The following is a 16,973-nucleotide window of genomic DNA, read 5'->3' on the forward strand; positions in this document are numbered from 1 at the left end:
GATGACGCTCAATGATGCCACTGAGCAATGAAATGACGCATGTGCAGTGGAAGGCAGGCGGACCAATTTTTAGGGGGGGACTGTTCGGTCGGCGGCACAGCAGCATGTCTGAGAAGGAGTCTCTTCCCCCAAAGCAATCAAATGGATTAATGGGATTATTAACCATCAGCTGATAAAGGTAAAACCTCATTCTAAAGTCAGTTGTAAGCAGAAACAACGCTGTTTTAAGCAGAAAGGAGGCGAAATTCCATGACCTTTGACATGTCTGATGCTCAGTGAATGCATCAGCTAGCAGCTCGTTTAGCCGCAGTGCTCTGATCGCTTCCACTGCCTTTTATGATAAAATAATGCTGAATTTATGTGGAAATGATGGTTGTACTAAAGCTTCAGATATCTGTCGCTGAGACAGATGATGACTGGTGTGCAATTTGAAGCAGAAACAAGGTGTTATTCCGTGAACCGCATTATTGGGGGGGGGGGGGGGGATTTTTAGGGGGACCGTTCAGTCTGCGACACCGGTACCAGAAAACGTCGTTTGAAGTCCAGAGTAGAAAGAGTTTCCACTCTTCATTTTCCACTTTGTATATATATAATATATTATTATATATATATATATATATATATATATATACACACACACACAACCCCAATTCCAGTGAAGTTGGGATATTGTGTAAAATGTAAATAAAAGCAGACTACAATGATTTGCAAATCCTCTTCAACCTATATTCAATTGAATACACCACAAAGACAAGATATTTAATGTTCAACTGATAAACTTTATTGTTTTTGTGCAAATATTTGCTCATTTTGAAATGGATGCCTGCAACACATTTCAAAAAGCTGGGACAGTGGTATGTTTACCATTGTGTTAACATCACCTTTCCTTCTAACAACACTCAATAAGCATTGGGAACTGAGGACACTCATGATTGGGTATAAAAGGAGCATCCTCAAAAGTCTCAGCCATTCACAAGCAAAGATGGGGCGAGGATCACCACTTTGTGAACAACTGCATGAAAAATAGTCCAACAGTTTAAGAACAATGTTTCTCATTGTTCAATTGCAAGGAATTTAGGGATTCCATCATCACCAGTTCATAATATAATCAGAAAATTCAGAGAATCTGGAGAACTTTCTACATGTAAGTGGCAAGTCCAAAAACTAACATTGAATGCCCGTGACCTTCGAACCCTCAGGCAGCACTGCATTAAAAACCGACATCATTGTGTAAAGGATCTTACCACGTGGGCTCAGGAACACTTCAGAAAACCATTGTCAGTTAACACAGTTCATCGCTACATCTACAAGTGCAAGTTAAAACTCTACCATGCAAAGTGAAAGCCATACATCAACACCATCCAGAAACGCCGCCGCCTTCTCTTGGCCTGAGCTCATTTGAAATGGGCAGACACAAAGTGGAAAAGTGTGCTGTGGTCTGATGAGTCCACATTTCAAATTGTTTTTGGAAATCATGGACGTCGTGTCCTCTGGGCAAAAGAGGAAAAAAACCATCCAGGCTGTTACCAATGCTAAGTTCAAAAGCCAGCATCTGTGATGGTATGGGGGTGTGTTAGTGCCCATGGCATGGGCAGCTTACACATCTGTGATCGCACCATCAATGCTGAAAGGTACATCCAGGTTTTAGAGCAACACATGTTGCCATCTAAGCAACATCTTTTTCAGGGATGTCTCTGCTTATTTCAGCAAGACTATGCCAAACCACATTCTGCACGTGTTACAACAGTGTGGCTTCGTAGTAAAAGAGTGCGGGTCCTAGACTGGCCTGCCTGCAGTCCAGACCTGTCGCCCATTGAAAATGTGTGGCGCATTATGAAGCGTAAAATACGTCAACGGAGACTCCGGACTGTTGAACTGAAGTTGTTCAACAGCTTCAACAATTAGTGTCCTCAGTTCCCAACGCTTATTGAGTGTTGTTAGAAGGAAAGGTGATGTAACACAGTGGTAAACATACCACTGTCCAGCTTTTTTGAAATGTGTTGCAGGCATCCATTTCAAAATGAGCAAATATTTGCACAAAACAATAAGTTTATCAGTTTGAACATTAAATATCTTGTCTTTGTGGTGTATTCAATTGAATATAGGTTGAAAAGGTTTTGCAAATCATTTTATTCTGTTTTTATTTTCATTTTACACAACGTCCCAACTTCATTAGAACTGGGGTTGTACTTTGACTAGTCTAGTTCCTTAAAACTAATACTTTTTCAACAGCATGTCCGTATTTGTGGTCCAATAGGAGACACACAAAAATGTGACGTACACAATAATGTGACATACAACAACTGAGAGAGATTTGTTGGAACTGTTAGCTACTGCTTGAAGTGGGACACTCGGCCCGGGAATGAGATAATCAAATGATACTCGAAGTTTACTCAAAGATGCTCAAATATGAAAAACAATGAAAACCAGGACATTTTTCATCACTTTCTAAAACCCAGGATGGTCAGGACATGTCCTGGGAAAACAGGACGTTTGGTCACCCTTGTTTAAGTCCATTCCTCCAGCACCAATTTACTACTAGATCAGCTTTCAATTTGGGTTTTGGGGAATAAAGATTAGGGCCTGAGCGTCATTAAATCATGGTAGAAATTAAGGAGGTAGTTTGTACTTACAAATAATGGCATCCTCACTGGTGCAGATGGGAAACACGGGACATAAATATCTGGATCAGGACCAATTGCAGGCACAGATTTCAGCAGAATTTATTTTATGTTATTTTTTGAAGGAACTCATTGAAGTATTGCTCCTGCCACAGAAATTGGCCTTTGTGTTGGTTTGTGGACACAAACCTGTCATACAGGTATCTATTTAGCTATCTGTAGCCATTTCTGTTTTCTTTCCTCTCTTCTTTAATATTTTGCACTGAGCACATGGAACAAATGCAATTTTCCCCCAGGGATTAATATTCTGATTCTGATACAGGAACGAGGTGGCAGATCTGGTGGACCATTGTTATGAATACAGTCTCTTGCTTAATGCAGATAAAACTAAGATGCGCCATTCTGCCTAGGTGAAACTGAGGTGGAGAGGGTGCAAACCTTCAAATTACTTGATGTTCACATTAGTGAGGAGCTCATCTGCATCCGTAACGCACAATGCATCATCAAGAAATCCCGACTGCACTTCCTGAGAAGACTGAGGACGTTTGGCGTGCCAGACAAAATTCTCAGTAATTTCTGCAGATGCACTGTTGAGTGTCCATTATAGTCTTCTATGGAAATTGCACTGTCCAGGACAGGAAGGCTCTCCAGAGGCTGATTAAAACTGCAGAGTCCATTTGTGGAGTAGCCCCCCTCCCCTCCCCTCCACTAAAGTGAATTTACCACAACAGAGTCCTACGAAGGACACGCAACATTATCGAGGATAATACGCATCCCCAGCACGATCTCTTCTCACTTACGACCCTCAGGCAAGTGCTACAGGAGTGTGAAGTCCAGGACAACTAGACTGGTGAATAGTTTTTACCCACAAGCAATCAGGCTTATAAACAACTCTCCCACCCGGCCCACTCTCACCCTCTTACACGTGGACTGAACCACATGGATCCGTGTACACTTCCTCACTAGTTTGACTTTGTAAAATGCACTCAGACACTTTATTGCTGTTGTTATTAACATAATAATAATAATAATAATAACTATTATTACAGTACTTTTATTGCTTTTATTTTTTTATTCTATTTCTATTTTTATTGTGAATTATTTGCAGGGAGGTAAGAATTTCATTATACAGTTAAACTGTTTTTCTGTGTTTATGACGATGAACATCTATTATACAAATAATGAATGTTTATGAGTTCAATGGTATGAATATTTCAACCAATTAAATATTTGTTCCATTGAATGTAAAAAGAAATTTTTATTTGTTTTATATAACGGCTAAAATAAATCCTTGTCATTTTATATTTTATTAATTTATAAACAACAGAAAAGGGACTTACATTTTGGTGTTCCACTACTGCTAAAGTCCAACACAAACTTTAAATAGGAGTCCAAATTATGACAAGCAGTCCAGTGATACAGTGCACTGACTTCTTACTTCCATAAAAAAACAAAAAAAATACTTTGTGTAGTTCCTCAGTCCAGCCAAAAATCCCATCAGCTTTTCATCTGAACAGCTCTTCATGCATCCAGAGGGCTTACAGCAAAGTGGATTTGTGCGTGCGTGCGTGCAATGGTACCAAAAGTATGGAACCAAATTTGCACTCTAAATGGAACCAAATTGCACTCTAAATGCAATGCAATGCAAGTGGAATGAATAATCCATGTTATGTGACACACAAAGCACCAATCAAATGACAAGGATCCACTCAGCTGTTATATAAAATACAAATAATGAATGTTTGAGTTCAATGGTACGAATATTTCATGAGATGAAAGCTGGAATGTACCACTCAACGAGGCTTGCAATGCAATGACTCTTGGGATTGTTTGGGCCAAAAGGATACACCTGTTGTATCCTTCATTTTGAGGGGAAATAAGGCTGCATTTGTCCGTCATATTCAAAGGAACCTTCAAAATGAGGCAGCCAAGTTGCACCACTATGACTCATACGGTTGACGAATGCAGCCTTCGAAGGATGCAGCCCCTGAATTGAGACGCAGTCTATGACTCCCCCTGGACTGGACACCAGTCCATCACAGATACACAGACGGACGCAGACAGTTTGCGCTGAAGCACACACATGGAATCAAGCCCAGATCTATATTATTGGTCGTCCAGCTCCTATTACATAACAAAAGTTTAAAAGGAACCTTTTCAGGCCTAAATGTTGCTCATAAAGGGGGGAGTTTATTTGTGATGGATTCGTTGTACTTTGAGAGTGTTTCACATCAAATCCCAAACATATTTCAAAGATAAACGTGACCAGATATGAGCAGAAATAAGGATGATTATCATGGATGACTTATAAATTTCTCCTTTGACAAACTGCTCCAAAACCAGCATAATTAGCATGCTAGCTTAGCTCAGTGACTCGGACAATGATTTAGCATACAAAAGCAGCTGATTCAGCATGCCTGTTTTAAAATTAGTCTTTTGTGATCATTTGTAAACAAATCAGATATTCTACCAGTGTGTGTTGTTAAGGTGACGCCTCGCTGCAACCCAGCTGTGATGTTAAATATTTGCATATGATGTTTAGCAGCTAAGCCCAGTTCTACCATTTATGTTCACTATCAATGACAAATTCAACATCAGTCATGCTTTTAATAATTATTCTCTGTGTTGTACTTTTTCTTTGGGCTATTTTGTCTAAGAAAAAATAAATAATTAGTACTTTTAATGTGTATTTCGTATATATTGTTTTTCTCATAATAGCACAGAAGCCGAGTTGACGCAAGATCAGAATATCAGAACGTAGACACACGTCACATGTAAAGGCTGATGGGTCTCTGCTTCTTATAGTGCACAGCCCTTATTAAAATTTTGTCCAAATACCTCAGTGTTTTATTGCATTTTGACTACATTTACTCCCAGGAAGAATTATACCCTTGATATTTTTACTGCACATCAGTTATAAGATTCTATGTCCATATCTTCTAATACCGTGAAAATGATAACAGGCCAAGAAGTTGGAAAAGTTTAGCTTGAGTCCTTCTCTTTCTAGTTCCTCTTCACCTCTCGCTGTCTCACTCTCTTCCTTCATCCGTCTCTTTGTCGTGGGTATTGCTCATCCACCAAAATCTCTCAGCGGTAAGTCCGTAGGCATTTCCTGTGCACCTCGGATGGTTTGTGAATACGATGACACGGTGCCGACTTTGCTCCCAATCCGTGTCCTCGTCGCTTTCTATCCCTCCTTTTGTCCACCTTTCCACCATGTGCTCCTGGAGATTAGACTTGGCATTTGTTTCTGAAGTTCCAGGTGTTGCACGCATAAGAGCAAGTCTCCAGTTGTCCTTTGTCTTTTGACAGGGCAGAACATGGAACGTTCCCTAGCTGAAGCCAACGTAAGGGTTAACTGAATGCACGCTTGAGCCGACCCATCAAAGGAACACTAAGCCAGCTTGTCTTGACACGCTGCACTCAGATTTTTTGCAAATCGAATCTCTTAACCCCAGGTTTTGTCTTGCACCACAGAGCCAGAGACGGAACTTTTTTGTTGCCTTTTTCCTTTTCTTTTTCAGGTTGAACATCGAGAGACATGTGCTGTAATCGCATGCAGCCTCTTTAGGTGAGTTTACCCACTCAGGTTTTGATAGGCAGCCACGGGGCTCAGGCGGTATTACCACAGCTATCTCAGTGCTCCACATGCCTAACAGCACTCCAAAGCCACCGCGGCCGTCACGCCTCTTGACTCGCGCCCATATGAAGTTCAGTCTTTGAAAGGATAACATGCAAAAAGGGGTTCCTTGTAGGTTACAACTTTAAGCACTTAGGTGATTTGAATTAAAGCTGGTCGATGAGATTAGCAGAAGTAATCAAAGTTTCTTCAAGGTCTTATGCTTGATTATTATTTATTTTACGGCCGCCAAGCGCATAATAAAAGCATCTGCATTTATTATTTATTTGTCTGTCTGTTAGCAAGATTACGTCAAAATTCTACACAGATTTGACAGAATTTTTTTACCACAGATAGATATTAGGGCATAGAAGATTCCATTAAATTTTGGAGGTGATCTGGATCTAGATTCAGGATCAAGTTTCACTTTATATCAGATTTGGAAGGATTACGTTAAAAATTACGTCACAGATTCTTACCTAATTTTCACCAACGGATATATATCAGGCCATGGAAGACTCCATTAAATTTTGGAGGGGCCCCAGATCCTGATCCGGATTCTGGATCAGGATTTCCCTTTATTTAGGCTTTGAAGGATTACGTCAAAACTACTTCACAGATTCACACCACATTTTTACTAAAGATAGATATTAGGGCATGGAAGCCTTCACTGCATTGTGGAAGTGATCCGGATTGGTAGACATCAGAAATCTCTGATTGCATCCATCTGTCCATCCATCCAGTGTTTGTCCACAATTCAAAAAAGTGCTTCTTCTTCTTCAGTTCTTGATGGATTTTCTTCTCATGAAACTTTGATTCCTCTAAGCAAAGTTCATAATCTTTCTTGCAGAATTTTTAATTTTGTGAAATATATACAATTTCTGAGTTGAAAACAGTGGAATTCACCCAAACTACTTCTCATTCAGGTCCTTGATACATTTCTGATTCGACTGATTTATCTAACCAGTGTTCACAATTCTGACTCACGAAATTTAGATTTTTGGGAAAATTATAGACTTTTGGTAGCAAAAAACAGTGAAACTCACCCAATTAGGTCACTTTCCCAAATTGCATGGTTGCTGAGGTGGGAAAAAATCACCAAAATAAGATGCCTTTCATGAAAATTTACGCATTGTTGTAAAGATTTTGGAAGACAAGCTCAACTATCAGCAAAATATTTCAGCAGTGTGTAAAATTACAGTTCACACACTGCTGTAAACATTTCACCTTGTACTTCAGGTTTCATTCAAAGGTGTATTTATACAATGTAATGTTAAAATGTCTCGTTGAAAAAATTTGCAGCTATTGATCAAGAAGTTCCTGTGCACCAGGAAATTCTGTGGGAACCACAGAATCTCGTCTCTGCTGTTTGCGGACGATGTGGTTCTGTTTGGCTTAGTCAAATCAGACCTTCCAGCCTGCACTGGGGCGGTTTGCAGCCGAGTGTGAAGCATCCGGAATGAAAATCAGCACCTTATAATCCGAGGACATGGTTCTCGACCGGAAAAAGGTGCTTTGCCCTCTTCAGTTCGGTGGAGTGTCCCTTGCATCAAGTGGAGGAGTTTTAAGTATCTCGGGGTCTTGTTCATGAGTGAGGGACGGATGAGCGTGAGATCGTAGATGGATGGGTGCAGCATCTGCAGTGATGCGTCGCGTATCGGACCGTCGTGGTGGAGAGAGCTGAGTAGGGGAGCAAAGCTCTCGATTTACCGATCGATCTACGTTCCGATCCTCACCTATGGTCATGAGATTTGGCTCATGACTGAAAGAACGAGATCGCGAGTACAAGCGGCCAAGATGAGTTGCCTCCGCAGGGTGGCTGGGTGCTCCCTTAGAGATAGGGTGAGGAGCTCGGTCACATCGGGAGGAGCTCGTCACTCGGGAGGAGCTCGGAGTCGAGCCGCTGCTCCTCCATGTCGAAAGGAGTCAGTTGAGGTGGCTCGGCATCTTTTCCGGATGCCCCCTGGACGCCTCACTGGAGAGGTGTTCCGGGCACGTCCCATTGGGAGGAGGCCCCAGGGAAGACCCAGGACACATTGGAGGGACTACATCTCTCGGCTGGCTTGGGCATGCCTTGGGGTTCCCCCGGAGGAGCTGGGGGAGGTGTGTGTGGATCGGGAGGTCTGGGCAGCTTTGCTTGAGCTGCTGCCCCCGCGACCCGCTCCGGATAAAGCGGAAGAAAATGGATGGGTGGATGGATGGATGATCAAGAATTTATTTGTAGGATGTTGTCACTTTCTTTACCTGCATATTGAGGAGAAATTGTTCAAGGAATAAACCCTGATGAGTTTTGTGTCACTAATGCTTTGGTCTAGCTTTTAAAAAAAACTTTTTATATCTCAGATTAGCTCCTTTGACAATGTTTGGGTCTGTTGTTTACTGCTTTGTTCTTACTGTCCAAGAAGGGATGTGTGCAGTGGTGACGCCAAGGGGGGCTTAAGCTCCCCCAATTATTCTGCCAATAATGTGAATAGTGACTGACATATTTGTGGATCTCAACTGCAGTTTTGCTCTGAGAATGTCTCAATATTGTGTAACTGAGTAAAGTGATGAATGTGTGTGTTCGATGATCACCAATGCTGAATCACCCTTCACAAACAGAATTTTCAGTTTTTTCGAATAAACATTTATTTGTAAAAACCCACACACAAGTTACAAATGAGAAATTTGTGTTTGTGGATCACAAAGCATGTGTACAAATCAAAGGATATTTGTAAATCACCCTCTGTGCATTTGCAAGTATCGAGACAAATTTAACTCCATACTCCAAAAATTTAGGTTTCCTAAATATTTATTACGGCTACTCTTAAATCTTCACTTATCTTTATAATTTTATTACTGGTAAATTTTAGAATTGATTTAGATGAGATATACTTATTATCTCACAGGAATATATCACAATTATCTGGGAACTACTTTTTGCGCAGGAATTCATCAAGCACGTCAGCCGCAGCAGCCCACGAACACAGAATATACAGAAGCTGTATATCGTTGTTTGGCAATCATTCTAAGTGATGTGTGTGTACATTGATACCACATTTGGAGGAGCATGGGTGACTAAACATATACCTTGGTATTTATAAAGCAATTTACTATATATTGTTCATTTCTATGACATTTTGTGGAGCCCCTCCAACTTTTATCCCAGCCCCCCCTCAGCTCACCCAACAAAAATTTCCTGGCGCCGCCACTGGATGTGATTATATGGAGGCACTGTGAGTGGCGAAGGGAGAGCTGCCTCTAAAATATTTAATCTGCAATTTGCTGACAGATAATTAAATATTACCCTGGGACTGGAAAGCAAAGATCCTAATGTGGGGGGTGTGTGGGGGGGTGACCACATGCAGCATTGCATAGTTGTTACTTAAATTGAAAATAATTGCACTCCTAAGTATTATAAATTACATATATACTGTGATTGTCTTCATGTGTAGTTTTTTAAGCAGTGGCATACTTAGTCTGAACAAGAATGATGACCGAAAAAGCATTAATGCCTGCTCTGACCTTTAAACTCTGCACTGGTGACAAAAGAGCACGTTGTAATGGAAATGGTAATAAATAACAGGATATGGCCTAGAAGTGAGGCATTTTTATCATCATTTTGATCCTTTTTATGTATTGATTCTCTGAGTTGGTGCCTGTTAGCATTTTATTTCAATCAAATAACTTAAACACTTTGAGTATTTGATTTGAAACCTTTTCTAACTGAGATGAATAAGAGATGAAGGTTCCTTTCTGTAATGAGTGCTGCCACTAATCCAAGATGGCGGCTGTGGTGGCCATCTTGAATTCTGATTTTGTTTTAAAAATAAAAACTTGATTACTTTCAAAGTTTGACCTGACAGTTTTTGTGAGAGTTAAGCCTCTTTCACACCGGGCCTGCGTAGAGTTGCATGGTGCTGCCTATCAATTACACAGGAATGGCTGCATATGTTGCACGCAGGGGGAAGCTGTGGACCACCTCTTCTTCTGTGGTTTTGAAGCTTCACTGCCAGCAAAGTTCAGCAGAGTCCAGCAGGATGAATAAAATCTAACAAGGCAGGTGTGTACTGCTAAAACACCTAAAAGGATTTTTTGCCGGGCTGGCGTAGGGTAGCGTACAATTGTGGAGGCATGGTATACAGTAGTGCAGTGCTGCGTAGACTTGGATGCAGTAGCGCCATGTTGCATAGACTTGCGTAGAGTACTGCGTCAAGTGCTCTACGCCGAATGTCTGCTAAAAAAAATTAAACATGTTTAATTTTTGCGTCCATTTCATGGACCCCGTGGCATCCCTCAGCATATTGTCACATAGGGCTGCATAAGCTCGGTGTAGGGCTGCATAAACTTGGTGTAGTCAGTACACCACATTACGCAACTCTACATTGGTCCAATGTGAAATGGGCCTTAGTTTCTTCGGCGGGAATGTTCCTTTTGATAAAGAGTGTCACTAATCCAAGATGGCGGCTATGATGGCAATTCAGTTACCGTTACTTAATTGAGAACACGTGAGCATTTGACCTGAAACCTTTTGTGAGTGTTGGTCTTTATGAGTGGATGATTGCTTGTGAACCTATGAGCTTCTGGTGGCCATGGACTACCAGTTATTACACCAGTGTCTCTCTTAAAACAGCCTCACCCACCCACAGTGTTGTTTGTGGTCTAAGGATCTACTACTATGTTCTTTTTTCCCCGTTTCAATAATAAACGCAGCCCACCCCACTGTAAATGGGTGCAAGCCTTGCCTGGGTAAGTAACCTGAAATGCAGTGGTGTCCCATCCAGGGAGAGTCATAGACACTCAGCCGTTTCACACTTTGGTATCTGTGGATAACACTAGCACCAATGGGCTTGATTGCCTATACAGGATTTAGTTCTGTGTGTTCATAGACAATATTATGTGAATAAAGTTCACAAAAGGACAGGCACTGTGGTTGAGGTGGTTGGTTAAGTTGATGATTACCAACCCTGGTCCTCAGGGGCCTCCTAACCTGCACATCTTTCATCTCATCCTGCCCTGCCAAAAGTTGTTTAGCTCATTCAGGTGTCTGCTGGCACTTGACTGGCTGAGCTGAAACATGTGACTGTTATTTTTTTTATTATTGATATTATCTCTATCTCCTCCTCTAGACTCCCACGGGATGGATCTGTTTGCAGTTGCAGTTCATGAGTTCGGTCATGCCATCGGCCTGGTCCACACCTCAGCCATGGAGTCCATCATGAGGCCATATTACCATGGTCCTGTAGGAGACCCTTTGAAGTATGACCTTCCATATGAGGACAAAGTCCGCGTGTGGCAGCTGTACGGTATGACAGAACATCAATCCACTGCTCTATGTGTGTCTGTGAGATAGAAACAGACAGGAAAAGCAATTGGTAAGTTCTGCCATGCAAGGTTATTGATTAATGAATACAGGCATGGAGTTAATTAGACTTTTTATGGCGTATGACCTTATTACAGCATTCCCTGATACACAGAGCAGTAGCATAAGAAGGTGAATAATGATGATAGAGACCAGACTAAAGTCTAGTAAAGAACCAGGACTGTATGATGGAATTATAAAAATCAATCAGTATTACTTACTTTACATGTTGTATACTCAGTGGACCTCTGTCCTTCTAGGGGTTAGAGACTCTGTGTCTCACACCAATCGACCAGGCAATCCCTCTCAAACAGATGAGCCACCTGTTCTTCTGGACCTCCCTGAAAATAGATCTACTGTAATGTAAGTGTGAGATGTAGTGTCCTTTTAGGGCAACACAATGATTCTCTGAGAAGTTAAGCACATGTTGGCATCTTCTTTGTCTACCTTTTGTCTTTGCCCCCTTTGCAAATAACCACATTATGATCTGCAGAGGTTGCAGTGAGCACAGGACCCCGCAGGGCTGCTGTTTAAGTCCAAAACTATTTGCACTATACATAGATGACTGTATCTCCACCCAGGACAATAACATCATTATTAACCCTATTCATGACATTAGTGAGCACAATATGGAGAAAGCAATTGTCATGGAGTCCAATGGACCCCAAAAGTCTTGAATACGGTTAAGTATGCAGATGACACAACAATCTTAGTACTCAGAGGGGCTGATGAGTCATCATTCAGGGACCCGATTCATTGGATCACAGCAGTGGTGGGCACAGTTAACCAAAAAGTTAGCTTCGATAACCATTAATCCGCTAACTGAAAAGTAACTTTTATAAATTTAAACCGATAAACCCCTAAAAAAAAAAAAAATCTAGTGGACATTACAGCTAAAAGCTAAACCAATAACTTTAGCATTTTACAGACATACAAGGTCTATTAGAAAAGTATCCGACCTTATTATTTTTTTCAAAAACTATATGGATTTGAATCACGTGCGATTACATCAGACAAGCTTGAACCCTCGTGGGCATGCGAGAGTTTTTTCACGCCTGTCGGTTGCGTCATTCGCCTGTGGGCAGGCTTTGAGTGAGGAGTGGTCCACCCCTCCCATCTATTTTTTCATTGTTTAGGAATGGCTCAGAGACTGCCGCTTTGCTTGATCAAAATGTTTTCAGAAACTGTAAGGCACATCTGAGTGGACACCATTCGAGAAATTCAGCTGGTTTTCGGTGAAAATTTTAAGGGCTGATGAGAGATTATGGAGTGTTACTGTCGCTTTAAGGACAACCCACAGAGCCGGAGGGCGCGCCGCGCTCCAAGCCGCCGTCGTCAGCCTGTTTCAAGCTGAAAACCTCCAAATTTAAGCCTCTGTTGACCCAGGACGTCGTGAGAGAACAGAGAAGTTTCAGAAGAGGTCGGGATCAGCAGTTTATCCGGACATTCCACTGTTAAAGGAGATTTTGTAATGAAAGACGTGCGGACGGATTCGCGCGTTGGCAGGCAGCCGCTCATGGCCCGGCGCCACAGAGAAACACCTCCGTTGGAAGCGTTATGGGACAAGTTTGAACATGCCCAGCTGTTAAACAGTTTCTCGGATACTCACTCGACTGAAAACCATCGAAAGCTGCCTGAATTTTACAAATGGTTAACACGGAGGTGTTTCTCTGTGGCGCTGGGCCATGAGCGGCTGCCTGCCGATGCGCGAATCCGTCCGCACGTCTTTCATTACAAAATCTCCTTTAACAGTGGAATGTCTGGATAAACTGCTGATCCCGACCTCTTCTGAAACTTCTGTTCTCTCACGACGTCCTGGGTCAACAGAGGCTTAAATTTGGAAGTTTTCAGCTCGAAACAGGCTGACGACGGCGGCTTGGAGCGCGGCATGCCCTCCGGCTCCGTGGGTTGTCCTTAAAGCGACAGTAACACTCCATAATCTCTCATCAGCCCTTAAAATTTTCACCGAAAACCAGCTGAATTTCTTGAATGGTGTCCACTCGGATGTGTCTTACAGTTTCTGAAAAAATTTTGATCAAGCAAAGCGCCAGTCTCTGAGCCATTCCTAAACAATGAAAAAATAGACAGGAGGGGTGGACCACTCCTCACTGAAAGCCTGCCCACAGGCGAATGACGGAACCGACAGGCGTGAAAAAACTCACGCATGCCCACGAGGGTTCAAGCTTGTCTGATGTAATCGCACGTGTGTTAAGGTGTTAAACCCCAGGAACTGAGTTGGACCTCAAAATGCAGTGTAGCTGAGACACAAAAGGTAAGTGCAAAACAAAAATTTCTTCTCAAAAAATATAAAAAAAAAAACAGAGGCTCCAAAATCACAGCACCAAAAACAAGTGTCTTCAAAGACAAAAACATCCAAGTGACCAAAAACAAAATTAGACAGAGTGCAAAAAGTCCATAACATAAGACTACTGTCCAAAAGAGACAGCAAGGACACTTACGAACCGTTGGCGATGAGGTGACTGGCAAACGTGTCAAAGCACAACTGAGCTTTACAGAAACAAACAGCCCACAAAGACAGAGCAAACAAATGTGATTAAATACATTTGGGATAATTGAACTCAGGTGTGAGTAATCAGGAAGAACCAAAGCATGTGAGGAACAGAGGAAACACAGAAAATAAACCCAGGCTCACAGTAGTCTCAAAAGACAAGAAAACAACTGAACACTATAGAAAAACCCAGATCATGAATAAATTAAGAATAAAGTGCCATTCCTGTAAGAGCACACGAGGAAACATTATAGGCAGAAAACATCTGAAGAAAACACTACTTCAAATAATTCAGATATGAAAAAAAAAAATACCAAGAACGTGAGGAAATAAGAACAGAAGAAAACATAAGTATGCGAGGGGGCAGGACCCTCGCAGCAGACAAAATGCTGCACTCTGACACCAAGTGTAACCAAGACAACATTCAGGTGCAGCTCTAAACCAGGAGCTATAGGAAAAGGTAAACACTACAACAGCACCATGTACCCCCACGCACGACGATCTAAACTTCTCATTCAATACACACACACACACACACACACAGACACACACATACACACACAGGGTATGGGAGGAAGAAGCACGTCCACAACAGACAAATGTAAGTTGTGCAAACACACACCCTTTGAAGACCAATGCATGCTCACATGCATCTTTGCACACTCATTCACAACATGCACATTAATACTCCCATAACATGCATGTATATAAAGGTCGTGCAAACACACACACACCACAGGACCCAAGCGTAAGAAGCCTGCGTATTCTCATACAGGACATGAGGAACAGTACCTAAACCACCCAAAACACAGCGACAACGCAGACCCCAACAACGTGATTCAAATCCATATAGTTTTTGAAAAAAATAAAAAGGTCGGTTTCTTTTCTAATAGACCACGTACATGCCGAAAAGCATTATGGGAAAACCACACTGCCACTGGTATTCACACTGCCATCCAGTAGATGGCAGAGTTTATGGCAGTGTGAATATCAATTGCCACACATTCTCTAAAAGTGCTAAAATCACTTAACAAACAGAATTTTCAGTTTTCAAGTTGCCTTTTTTTACAAATGAAAAAAGACATATTTACAAATACAGATTTATTTGTAAAAACCAACACACGTTACAGTAACTTGTGTGTGGGTTTTTTTTTTTTTTACACATACCGACCAACCACTGATTACAGGAAACTGTTTTTCCCATAATATTCTGCATGTGTGTCAGTAAAACACAAAAACTTCAAAATTAGTGCAGAACTTTAAAACTTTAAAACTAAAACATATAGCTGATATTTTCACAAAACGACAGAGGTGACGTTAATTTCAATATCGGGTCCGGAATTAGTTTGTTTAAAATTTTAACCATAAATCAAAACTGTCTTACTGTGCATGACTCTTATGATACCTCTGCAAGTCTGTATGGTGTGAAAATAAATTATCTTTTTTTTTTCGTCTCCCTCTTCCTTTCTCTCTGGTAGCCAGCTCTGCTCTGCTGTTAGAGGATTGAGCTTTACCTCTCATAGCTGTTTGTGTTATCCAAAATATGTAATAGGCAGGCACTAAAATGTATGTTTTCAGACTTTACAAATATGTTTAACTGTTAAGTTTTATTCACTATGCCCGCAAAAATATGTTTGCGGTCTAAAAGTTACCGGAAATAAATTTAGCAGAAATTAATTGATCTGCTAATGGTTTTCATAGTTATCTGAAAAACTAATCAGCTAACAAAAAAGTTAGCTTCGCTAATTAGCAGTGAGTGGATTAGTGGAACTGTGCCCACCACTAGATCACAGTCTATGGAGGTGACAACAACCTTATACTTAACATAGGCAAAACTGAGGAACTTATTTTGGACATAGGGGACCAGCTCCCCAGAGCCCCCACACAGCAATTCACCATCAAGGGAACTGAGTGGATGGACAGCCATAAGTTCCTGGATCTTCACATCTCTGACAGTCTCAGTTGGGCAAAAAAACACTACAACAGTGAAGAGCTCAACAGAGGCTGCTGAAGAAGGCAGGACTCAAAGAGGCAGTAGCTTGAAAATAATTCTTATTTTATTTGATAAAACATACTAAAACATGCATTTTCCACCCTTCTTATGAATTTTATTTTGTTTTTGATTAATAAATCGATAAAATAAAAAACTATAAAGAACGCCTCTGATTGGTCACAAATTTTATGGCGGCTAACATGGCGGCTGCACACAAATCAAAAAAACTTGCTGAAAGATCCTGCATGTCCAGTGTTACTTGACTACAGTAAGTGTGTAAATACAGGTTTGAGATACAGACAAAGTCTTAATCTGACCTGTTACACCATATCAGTTGGACTCGTGACTACAGCCTGATGAAAACTTATCCACATAACACGTCCTGATTATGGACAACGATGTCTGAAAATAGTTCCTTGTCGTGGCTGAAGAAACGTAGCATTTTAAAAGAAGTACCTCTGTGTTTTCATCCTTGACCAGAAAACGCCAGCATTTTTGTTCCACAACAAGAAAATTAAGTTATTTTAAAAGTTGAAGTGTCACAGGCTGTGCCTCAATCATTTGCATGATGTCAGCGTGTATCACAGCCATTAGTCGACTCTTCCCGCGATGAAAAAACATCCCGTCATCCACCAACACAAAAATAAAATAAAATCTAAAAAAATGTTAAATTGCTCTGTTTGGCGTCCATATAAGAAATGAAAGTGACTCAGAGCATACGGCTTGCTGCTGTAGACTAACACACAACCACACACTGATGTCACACTATCAGTTTGAATGCAGCGCCTCTAGTGGAAATTAATATTAGCAAATATGATTTGCGCAATTACTATTACTAGAAAATAAATAACTGTAAATATTAGTTTTATTTACCACTTACAATGATACTG

General features: G+C 41.2%; 1 protein-coding gene across 1 annotated transcript in view; it reads left to right on the forward strand.

Annotated features, from left to right (window-relative positions):
* LOC117529109 (matrix metalloproteinase-17-like) overlaps positions 1-16,973 on the forward strand; it is a 244,201-nt gene that overhangs the window by 145,174 nt on the left and 82,054 nt on the right. Inside the window, exon 6 of the mRNA XM_034191809.1 lies at positions 11,842-11,944. Within this exon, the coding sequence (XP_034047700.1) occupies positions 11,842-11,944 (103 nt within the window). The remainder of the gene's footprint in view (positions 1-11,841; positions 11,945-16,973) is intronic.

Source organism: Thalassophryne amazonica, chromosome 17 (genome assembly GCF_902500255.1).
Source record: "Thalassophryne amazonica chromosome 17, fThaAma1.1, whole genome shotgun sequence".
NCBI lineage: Eukaryota > Metazoa > Chordata > Actinopteri > Batrachoidiformes > Batrachoididae > Thalassophryne > Thalassophryne amazonica.